The sequence below is a fragment of the Nelumbo nucifera genome, chromosome 6 (assembly GCF_055504915.1).
Source record: "Nelumbo nucifera cultivar China Antique chromosome 6, China Antique-T2T, whole genome shotgun sequence".
Lineage (NCBI taxonomy): Eukaryota > Viridiplantae > Streptophyta > Magnoliopsida > Proteales > Nelumbonaceae > Nelumbo > Nelumbo nucifera.
In genome coordinates, this window is record NC_142654.1 from 66,101,509 (window position 1) to 66,113,342 (window position 11,834).

Genomic DNA, 11,834 nt, shown 5'->3' on the forward strand with positions numbered 1-11,834 from the left:
AATCTTAATCCTAGACGGTTGGACCTGTTGGGTCACCAAGAGTGGTCTGGTTCATTTTTTAAGACACGTAATGAAATGAGTTTGGGCCGTGGGAATGAGCCACATCACTCTCTTGTCCTTATCTACAGCTCAAGTTACATGTGAGACAGGTTTAGACTTGGACCTGACCCGGAAAAATGCCTCTACGCCACCTACTCCTACTCTATCATTAAGGATTTTGTGTAAATATCCATCCATCCCCAAGCCTTTGACAGTTACCTATCATTTTTGTCTTATCTTTCGGATCGCAGAAGATTCAGTATTTACCTTTTTGGTAGGTTCCCAATCCTTATTCTTTATTTCTCACAAAGGTCTCCCGAGTTTTGAAGGTCAATTAAGACCAACGCTTACCTTCTATGTTTTTGGGGTTACTGATAGTGCTAAGACCCTGTTTTTAACGGTTTCGTAAAATATCTACTGAAACCTCCCACCCCCTAACAAAATTAATAAAAAATTCAATATCTCCCGAAACTACTTCGCTAACAACCCATATATAATAAGTTTGATTGATTTAAGATCTATATGTATTAGCGTTTGACCACATCTTCTTCTGCATTTCTGAGGATTACTCTGTAGCTCTCAAGCCTCTCTCTCCCCTGTCTCTGCATTCTGAATCCGGTATTATACTTTAGAACTCTAGGAAGAACTGTCACAGAGATTAGTTCTGCAACTCGTTTATTTCGGATTTTCCTTTTAATCAAGCATGGCGGGAGACGAGAACTCTCAGCATAGGCAGCTCGATCAGACGCCCACGTGGGCAGTTGCTGTTGTTTGTGCTATTATGATTATAATCTCTTTAGTGTTGGAGAAGGTTATTCACAAGGTTGGGGAGGTAAGGATGACTTCAAAAATTCGATTTCGTTTTTAATTCGAGAATTAGAGTGGGTTTTCTTCTTTTTCTCGTGTTTCTCACTTGGGTTTCTGAAGAAAATTAATGGGTACCTTTTATTTTTTACTGGTTTTCTGGTTTGTATCTTGAATTCGAGTTGCATAGATTGGCCTTCCTTTTTTTTTTATAATCATTTTTTAGTTTTTTTTTTTTAATTTTGTCTATATTTACATGGTTTATGCCAAAAAAGAGAGGATTGTTTCCATAAAGAGAAGAAATGGATGCTTTTCTACTGTATAGTTAGTTGAAAGAAGACTGTTTTGGGATTTTCCCTTTGAACTTGTCGAGTTATGCACTTGCTCTTCTGTTTTAGATTTTATTTTATTTTTTTTGCCTTGGTTTTGTAGTCTGTTTATTTCCTATATTGCTTGGTTTCTGGCATGTTTTAATTTCCCTGTGTATAGAATCTTCTGTGTTTCCTTCTTCTTTCTTGTTTGTTGTAGAGGAGAAGGAGATTGGTGATTCGTAATCTCTCCTTTCTGTCCTTTTCTCCCTTCATAAATAGACAGAATGTACAAAATTTCTTATTTCCCTGCCTTTTTCAAATTTCAACTCAGTTTTTAGGTGCCAAGTGCTGTTTCACTTTAGTAGCCTACCTGGTTCCTACTTACTGGTCGTGATTTCTGTGTTGTTTTGAATTCAGTGGTTTACAGAAAAACGCAAGAAGTCTATGTTTGAAGCTCTTGAGAAGATTAAAACTGGTAAGAATTGATGTTGAACAGGGGAAGAAAAAAAAGCTTCTTGACTTGTGATGTTTCAGTTGTTCATTCAAGAAACTCTGTTTTCTTTTTTCCATTTTTTAATTTTCCACTTGGACCTGGGTGGTTGGTGCATCAATCACAACCACAATGGCTGACCAACCGTATTCTGGTGAATCTGCAGAGCTTATGGTTCTGGGTTTTATTTCCTTACTGCTGTCATTCTTGGGGAGCTACATTCCCAGAATATGTATTCCAGAGAACGTTTCGCGTGCAATGCTGCCGTGCCCTTATGTAGAACCTCGTCGGAAGCTATTGTGGAATCAGCACAGATTGTTAAAGACCAATTATGGTGGACAACATCAGTGTAACACGGTATTACATTACTTTCACAATTCACAACCCCATCGTTGTTGCTAATCCCTTCAAGCACCCTTCGAACTTAGGTACTTCATTTTATTTCACGGAAGATATCCCCAATTCCTAATGCAAAGCTATAAAGTCTGTTCAGTGCAACTTGCACTGACTGAATCTTTGAATGGATTAGACAGACCACTAAGATAACATTGAATTAGACCAGTTCAAATTTATTGAATTGCATTGGACATGATCCATTTGTAATAGATTTATATTGGATCAGGTTGGATTGGTGTCAATGGATCCAGTATTGAATTGGACCAGTCCAGATGGATGGTCCAATGTATTCATGGATTGAATTGAACCTGATCCATCTGTAATGGACTGGACTTAATCATGACTTAATGAGTGATCAATTGACAGCACTGATCCCCTATACACTACTCGTACCCAAATGTTTAAAATTTGGCTGAAAATGGATGGAATTTCGAATTAGGAAGTTTTAAGTATTTTGATTAATGTATTTTAATAATGTCATTTATTATCCATGGACCATGGAGTAGGGCAAATTATTACTGAATTAGGAATGCGCTACAAATGAATTTACAATTTCGGCCTCTACATGCCAACACCGCCTTTGTTTTTACTTTACAACAAAAAATAATAAAAAGTCAAAAGAGAGTCGAGTTGCCGACAAATATATAAGTGAGCAACGTTAAGCCGGACCCACCAACTGATGGTGTCTTCATTGGTAGGGGTAGCATCTCTGACTCGTTATGGAATCAAGCAAAGATTCCTCCTATTACCAGCTACGGATTTTTATAGGTCAATTCACCCTTATAAATCTATAGTTCCACTTTAAGGGTATACTGAATCCTGACCATAGATTGATGTTAATTTTATGGGTAGGATGCGGTTTCTGAAGGGGATTGTAGTCCAAAAATCTTTTATTAAAATAGCCCTTTCTCTTCTTTCATTGGTTCATACAGTTGAAATCGGAACCAGAATGATCCATTTCCATTGTTTGTTTGGTTCAAAAAGAAATTGAAATAGAAATTGGAATCATTAGAATGGGATTCATTTCCAATAGAGGGAGAGGAAATGCCTATTCCCTGCCATTCTGTCAGAAATAGGAATGGAATTCTGATTCTACCCAATCAAACAGTTTTTCAGACTCCTATTTCTATGAGCCAAGCATACCCTTAATTAATTAATCACTCATTAAATATTCAGCCTGGGAACCATTCAGGCAACTGGTTCCGTTTTACCCCAAATCCGAAATCTGGTCAAAAACCGTTGAAAAAGTCAATAAACTATTGACCTGAGCAGTCGAACTGTTGACCTGTTCAACGGTTTTGACCATTTTTTATTTTTTTAAATTTTTTTTGTTTTTTTTTTTTAATTTTTCTGTCAGAATGGGCCGTCCATTCAAACCAGATGGTCAGACTGTTGACCCGAAAACCGGTGCCTAGAACGGTTATATTTCCGGGTCGTTTTTTAAAACGTTGCCAGAAAGTAACTAGGCACTTAAAAATAACCCCAAACTTTGGGCTTCTCAAATAAGTATTTATTCTCAAAATAAGCACTTATTTTGGGTTTTATTTTCCAAATGCAAATAAATGTTTATTGGTGTGGCCCCAGTCCAAAATAAATGCTTATTTGAAGAAACACTTATTTATAAGCACTCCCAAAGGCTGCATTTGGCATTCCTATTTTAAGGATTTATCTCCTTTTTTGCAGTTAAAAATGCAGTGTTTATAGAAATATTTTAACTGCCAAAAAAAAAAGATAAATCGTTAAAATAAGAAATGCGAAATGCAGCCCTAACCCAAAATGGGAAATGAATGACTTCTTACAAAATAATTTTTTCATGAAAAAAAAATTATTTCCCTAATTTTTGAAAGATGTTTATTTGCATGCAATCAAACCAAACACAATAAAAAATCAATACATGATTTTGTGATCATTATGGTCTTGTTGAATTGATTTGTTGATTCTAAAACAGGGTGAGCCGCTTTTGTCTAAGGAAGGAGTACATGAATTGCACATCTTCATTTTCTTTCTAGCAATCATTCACGCCTTCAATAGTGCTATAACAATGCTGCTTGGAAGACTAAAGGTTAGTCAACTATTGATTCCATCTCCTACTGTTTTCCGATGGATGTAATAAACAATGTTTTCAAAATCGAATCAAACTGGATGGTCCGATCAGAAAAACTGGGAATTGGTCATTGTTTCGGCCCAAAACCACTTTTTGGCCAAAAATCTTTAATTTGGTGAATGAATTATTGACTCGGGTGGTCGAATCATCGACCCGTTGACCCAAACAACAAAATTTGACCACTTTTTGTTAAAACAGGCCATCCGTTTCTGTCTTGTCCGATTTTAAAAGCCTTAGTAATATGTTTTGCTTTGTTTGTTGTTCTGTCTTGTCCGAATTGGTTACACAGATCCGTGGATGGAAGGCATGGGAGCAGGAGACAAAAAGTATTGACTATCAATTTTCCCATGGTATGTTGATGCATTGGAAGGATTTTTATTTTTTAATTTTATTTCGTGTTCTTCAATTGTTTAACTGTTTATTACGAGCTGTGATACATTATAAGGTTGGTGTGATATACACTCTGTGAGGATTAAATCCGATTTTGTTTTCGCATTTGCTCCGAAGTGTATCGATCTCCTGAATTTAATAGTTGTTTTATTGACTGTGGAATCGATCATTTCTCTCTACACCAGCCATAAAATGCATAAACCCATAATCCCTTAAATCTCTGAGTTAGATTATATGACTGATTTGGAGCAAAATAATTGTTCCCACAGCCAGTAAAACAGTTATCAAATTCAGCTAATCCCTTCTCGCTCTCTTATTGTTTAGCTTTCGTTCCCTTATAGTTTATTATAATTTCTGTTGTGAAAGGGTATAACCTACTTGTGCAGATCCATCGAGGTTCAGGCTTACTCATGAGACATCTTTTGTGAAAGCACACACCAGTTGTTGGACCAGAATTCCATTTTTCTTCTATTTTGTAAGAGATTTTTTTTTTAGCTATTTCAATCTTTTCCCATTTTCCCTTTTGTGTTGGAAAGCTTATGTAATTCCATCGAACCCAAACATAACCTAACTGGTGAATTTATTTTTGATGTGGGAGCTATCCCCCTCCCCCACCTAGGGCTGCAAATGGATTGGATTGAATTGGATATAGGTATATAAGAATTTGATTTGTTTACACTGGAATTTGAATAAGATCATATCCATTGGATATCTAGTGGATTCGAATCAAATTAGGATTATAAATGGATATTAAATAGTAAAAATAAATTATATTAAAAATGATCAAAATATTATATATTATTAATAAAATGAGTTGTAAATAACTTTAATATTATATTTTATGGACAAAATGAATTGAAAATTATTTGTATAAAACTTAAATATATGACAATTTAGTAATTATAACATTCAAAACTTTAGGCTTAGTTTGGAAAGAGTACAAATACAAATATGTACAATTCATATATATACAAAGTAATACAAAATACAAGGTTTTGCACTCTACATATTTATATTTGTACTCCTTCCAAACTGAGCCTAATTCTTTCCAAACTGAGATTTAAGTGTGTGTGTGTGAGTGTGTGTGTGTGCGCGCGCGTGTGTATATATATATATATATATATATATATATATATATGGATAGGGATATCCATATTTGATGTAATTATAAATGGATTAAATTCGGATCATCTTTAATGGAGTCAAATTCGAATTTGAATTTGGATAATCTGATACCATTTGCAGCACTACCCCCACCCCCAGAGAGAGAGAGAGAGAGAGAGAGAATAAGTGGATGACTAGGCGTCTATTTGACATCAATACCATTGCTCCAGAAAATGGTGGCACATCATTTACACGTTGGAAAAATCGGTGCTCCAGGAAATGCCAATATGTTTGGAATTGTTTTTCCATAAAAAAATGGTGATCCAAGCCACACCTTATAAATCAAGAAGGCGTGATTTGGAGTAATGCCGAATTCGACATTTTCTCATATTGGAGCTCATTGCTGCCAACAAGGACATGATGTGGTAGTGACGTGGACTTCCTATAATGGATACCAGTGGTGAAAACAGATATGGAGCACTGATACCAAACATAAAGTGCTGCTATTGCTTTAGGAAATGTTCTACCTGATAGCAAACGTTTCCAAACAGAAAAAATGACACTATTTTCTCAAAAAATGATACTTGCAACCCACACATCAACAGCGCTGTTTTCTGCAGCATTGATGCCAAACATATACTAGGTCTCTATTTAGTATGTTGATGGGAAAATTTTCAGGTAACAACCGTTGTTAAAATATCTATCTCTTATGACTCATGCAGGCAAGTTTTTTTCAGCAATTTTTTATGTCTGTTCGCAAGGCAGATTATTTGGCATTGCGCCATGGTTTTATATCTGTGAGTTGGTTCAACTGCAAATTCCTCCATATCCCATCTCCTCACTCATATTAAGATAATCAATACTGTTGCATTTGTTACAGGTTCACTTAGCTCCTGGAAGTAACTTCAACTTCCAAAAATACATCAAAAGGTCGTTGGAAGATGATTTCAAGGTAGTCGTGGGAATCAGGTAAATTAGTTTATTACTCAATTTTACGAAGCCAATTTTAATTTACATTACAAAAAAAGCCACTCTGTACCTCTGCTGCATACTCTCTTGACGATTTAAGTTCATTAATCATTAAGATGATGATGTCTGGTGCAGTCCACTCTTGTGGGCTTTGGCTGTGGTCTTTTTGCTTATTAATTTCATCGGTGAGCTATTAATTTCTGTTACATAAATTAAACTCCATTTTGATTTATTTATTTATTTTTTTTTGCTTTCCACATTTAAGGAAGATCACATCTTGCTCACTGATAAAATTTAATCAATTTCAGGAGTAAAGGCATTGTTTGGGCTGTCCATAATTCCTCTATTTGTAAGCATTAATCTCTTCAATGTTAGATGATTGACATATTGATCTTTCCAATTAGGTAATGAAGAAATTCTGAACAATATTGTGTTGAATGCAGATAATCCTAGCAGTAGGAACCAAACTTCAAGCAATTATAACGAGAATGGCTCTTGAAATCCAAGAAAGGCATGCAGTGGTTCAAGGGATTCCTCTAGTGCAACTCAGCGACAAACACTTCTGGTTTGGTCGGCCTCAGCTGGTTTTGTATCTCATCCATTTTGTTCTCTTCCAGGTATTTGTTGCTACTTTGTTTCTATACAATACCGTAAGTTACAAGTAGGTATGCTATGGTGTTACTGGCATGGTTTTCAAACTGCCCTTGATCCGGACGGTTGGACTGTTCAGCCTGGGAACCATCCAAGCAACTTCCGTTTTACCTCAAATCTGGTTCCTGGCCAAAAACTGTTGAATCGGTCGATAAATCATTAACCTGGGCGATCGAACCATCAACCAGTTCAATCTGTTCAATAGTTTTTAGCCGTTTTTTAAATTTTAATTATTTTTAAAATTTTTAATTTATTTTGTCAAAATAGGCTGTCCGTTCGAACCGGACAGTTGAACCATCGACCCGAAAACCGATGGCCAAAACAGTTCCGATTCCATGTCATTTTTTAAAACATTGGTAACTGGTAAGATATAGGCAATAGGTTTAGCAGAATTTTTATCAGTCTAAAACATAAGGGCTTATGGCCTGTAGCTAGGGCTATCAATGGGTCAGGTCTATCCGATGGATCCAAACCGATCAAATCGATTATAATGATTCTGACTCTATGGTTTTGTTCCAATTAATAATTGGACCAGTTTCAATTCTTGTCAGTCTTGAACCCATTTGGACCGAGAACAAATTATTTTATTAAATATATATAATATTTTCTTAATTTTCTTATAATTTTTTTATATTTTATGTTTGAAATTATAAATTTGATAGATAATAAATAAGATAATTGGGTCGATCCGACCATTAACCAGGACAGTTCTGATTATGCGATTTTGTCCCGATTTCTACACCCAGACCCAACCCGTTGACAGCCCTAATGGCTGGTGTTGTTGAACAAAAACAATTAATAAACCGTTCTTCTAATAACCAAAGGCACTTTACTTTATATTGATAAAGTATAAAGTTAAAAAGCAAAAAAATCCTATGTAATATATCTTGAACAAGAATTTTAAGATTAGTTTCTATGAACCTCCATTTAAATTTGAGAATAGAATCTACAAAAAAAAAAAAAAAAAAAATCAAAGACTAACATGGGCCCCAAGAATGGCAGAATATGGGATGTTTTAGTCTTGTAGAAGGTAACATTGACCCTTGAAAACCCATGAGCAAGCACAGTGATAGGTCCAACCAGCCAGGCCCATGGATAATGGATCCAATTTCAGGCCCGAAAAGGAGAAATAGAAATAGGCAGTGAAAAGATTTTCCTGGTTCTTGGCATGTGAATCCTCACAGAAGTATTTCCTTATATATGTTTGTTTACATTAGTTTTCAAAAAAAAAAAAATGTTTACATTACATTTATATGCTAACTAATGGGCCTAGATTTAGTTCCATATTATATGTAAAATTTCTTTAAAGATTCTCAGATTGATTGGTTGAATGTCATTCTTTTGTGCAGAATGCATTCCAGATAACCTATTTCCTTTGGATACTGGTAATGAAGTGTTCCCCTTTCTTCTCTTCAACACTAGTGTAGTGCATTTTCATTGCTAATTTCATGGTCATTATCTTTATTTTTTCATTGTTTTTCCCAAGCTTGATGGAAATACTTTCTCTTGGTACAGTATGCGTTTGGGACACACTCTTGCTTTCATAAGAAGATCCGTCTTCCAATCATACAGATTAGTCTAGGGTAAGCCCTTAATATCCATATAACATTCACTATGACAATTAATGGCACTAATTGGGCAGCTAGTGATGTCTGTCAATGTCTTTTTACTTTTAATATAGATATGTAATTAAATTAGGGGTCGTTTGGCAAGTTTTTTGAGGAAGATCTTCTAATAACTCTGATAGTTAAAAGATGCATTGATGAGCTTTGTCTTAAGATCTGAGCTCTGAAGTCCGTGTGGTTAAGACATATCTTTCTGTGCGAAGACAAATAAAAAATACAAAAGCTTCATTTGGAGCTTCTAAAAAATCGTCCATTTTGAGCTTTTCACATCTTTTCAGTACATCGGCTTTTGGCAACTAGATTTACCACAAACCAAACAGGAAAAGACTAAATTACAGTCTATCGGGCTTGTAAATAACCAATAGACTGCACAAAAAGGAATGCCAAACGGGGCCTTAACTTACAACTTTGTTGAATTAATTATTGGACGAATTTTCTTGGAGTGGTGCAGTGTTGTAGTCCAAGTCCTGTGCAGCTACATTACACTCCCCCTGTACTCACTAGTAACTCAGGTATATATCCACTTCCTTTTTTTAAATTATTCTGGTTCTTTTTATTTTGTTTCAAGGGTTAAGCAACGTTCAAAGTATTGATATGATATATTTCGTATTGGATATTATGGTATTATATTTTTGGGTATTCGATACAGGTGTTTTGGCGAATTTTTTTATTAAATAAAAACAAAAATGAAGGCATATATGGTTTAAATTACTGATATGTATCGATACAATTTTATGCCCCTCCTTTTTAATTATTAATAAAATCTGTTTTCTTAAAAATAAAGGTTGATGAATAGCAAGTTGTGTTTAGTAGATATAAATTAACCACTGAATTTGCTGTTCAGTTTACAACAAGTTTTCAAAACTATGGTTTTCAAACTGTTGTTGATCTAGACGGTTGGACTGTTTGGCCTAGGAACCGTTCAGATAATTGATTCTGTTTTACCTTAAATTCGGTTTCTGGTCAAAAATCGTTGAAAAAGCCAATGACCCATTGACCTGGGTGGTTGAATTGTCAACCCGTTGACTTATTCAATGGTTTTTGACCATTGTTTTTATTTTTTTATTTTGTCAGAATAAACCATCCGTTTAAACTGGATGATCGGACCGTTGACCCAGAAACCGGTGGCCAGAATGTACCGTTTCCGGGTCATTTTTTAAAACCATGTCCAAAACTTTTTTTTTTTTTTTGTTCTGCTCACCTACATATATATTGCAATTAGGGTTTAACATATATAGTGATTACTGATTACTGATTACCAAGGTGGGAATTTAATTGCGCAGATGGGATCAAGTATGAAGAGGTCTATCTTTGATGAACAAACAACAAAGGCACTTAAAAACTGGCATATGGCTGCAGTGAAGAGGCAGCACGATGAAAGAAAAGGGCGTTCCCCAGCAAGGACACTAGGCCGTAGCCAAGGTGCCTCACCTGCTCATCATTCCCCACCTCGGACGCTTCATCGTTTCAGGACTACTGGGCACTCCAACACTCAGCCTTCGAAATCTGATAGGACATACTACTCGGACCGCGAGATGTCTGATTTAGAACCTGAAGCACCACTCACATCATCCACACCCAGCAACCTAATTGCTGTCCAAGTCCAACAGTCTGAACACCATGACTTACTGACTGGACCTTGAAGATGAGAGGTGGCGGTGATGATCGTTTGGTGATTGCAGACTGACTGCAGTTTGATTGCCGCCGGCAGGGGCCGAAGGTGGCGCCGGCGGCTATCATGCACCTTTTTCAAACGAATGCAGTGATGACTGTGAGTGTATTTTATTACGAGGAATGAAGCATTTCCAGAATCAGATCAGCTAGCTGAATGCTAGTGGAATGTTTTATACAATTTACGGTGTATTTTCTTAATGGTCGAAAATATAATTCTGTCAAGATCTCTTTTGTCTGTGTAAACAGGTCCATTCTTCAGTTCAAGAAATCAGAGTATTTTTTTGATTTATAGGAGGTTTGTTTTATGGATGTTGTCTTCATCCTGTTTTGCTTTATGGCTAGCTTGCACACTATAAGGAATAAGGATATTCCACAATGTCGATATTGTTTGAGTTTTTTTATTTATAAGATGGTTTCTTCTTATGGGTGCTGTTGACAGTTTTTTATGCACTTGATGAAACCATCTTATTATACTTTCTCTTATGCACTTGATGGAATTGGAGTCCCATTCTCATTTTTGATGGAATAGCATTCCCCTCACTCAAAGGAACGGTTATTTCCTTTCCCTCCCTTGGGAATGAAATCCCATTCCAGTTTGATTCCAATTCCCATTCAGATTTTTGTCTAAACCAAACAAACTATGACAAAAGACCATTCTAATTCCAATTCTAAAGGATTTCCATCCAATTCTGACTATGAACCAAATGGACCTCAGTTTGTTGTACTCTTTATGTTTATCTTGTATTTACTTTTTGAATTTCAAAAGTTGTAACAATGGATACCTTGTACAAACTATATATTGAATACAAAGCCCGATGGGCTGGCACTTTTGCCTTCCTATCATTTGTGTTATTTGGTCTCCAATCCCAATTGTTATTTGCACTTGGGTAATGGCCTTGAGGGGTGCAAGCACTTAGGAAGTGTATTGACCTATAAGTGTTTACATTCCTATTATTATATAGCATATATTCTGTTTCAGCCTTATATGTACATTCATTTTACTTAATTGGTTCTACTTTTCTAATTTATTGATCTATTATACATCTATCAATAGAAGTTCAACTTTGTTTCCTCGCAATTAGAGGTGTAAAACGGGCCCTGCTGCCCTCCCCTACGATAATTTGGGGGGTCGGCCCGGCATAATCCACAGCTCAAGCCCATGTTGTAGGCTAGGCTGGCCTGTGGGCTATGTCGGGCCGTGGACCGGACCAAAGCTATTTATTTAAAAAATTAAAAAAAAAACTTAAAATTTTAATTTTATATAAATTTTGATATAT

General features: G+C 35.8%; 1 protein-coding gene across 2 annotated transcripts; it reads left to right on the top strand.

Moving 5' to 3' along the window:
- The first annotated feature begins 403 nt into the window (after positions 1–403).
- Positions 404–11,409, top strand: LOC104606830 (MLO-like protein 10). 2 transcript variants are annotated; one of them, XM_010272220.2, is made up of 15 exons: positions 404–871; positions 1,572–1,629; positions 1,811–2,001; positions 3,989–4,102; positions 4,434–4,494; positions 4,921–5,009; positions 6,361–6,435; positions 6,519–6,607; positions 6,743–6,792; positions 6,916–6,956; positions 7,051–7,224; positions 8,608–8,643; positions 8,774–8,841; positions 9,335–9,395; positions 10,167–10,844. In XM_010272220.2, exons 1-15 carry the CDS (start codon positions 743–745, stop codon positions 10,524–10,526), a joined length of 1,596 nt encoding a protein of 531 aa, XP_010270522.1. In that variant the 5' UTR covers positions 404–742; the 3' UTR covers positions 10,527–10,844. The 2 variants fall into 2 exon arrangements, with proteins under 2 accessions (XP_010270522.1, XP_088746930.1); XM_088890804.1 differs by lacking the exon at positions 9,335–9,395 and having other exon boundaries at positions 10,167–11,409.
- The last annotated feature ends 425 nt before the right edge of the window (positions 11,410–11,834 follow it).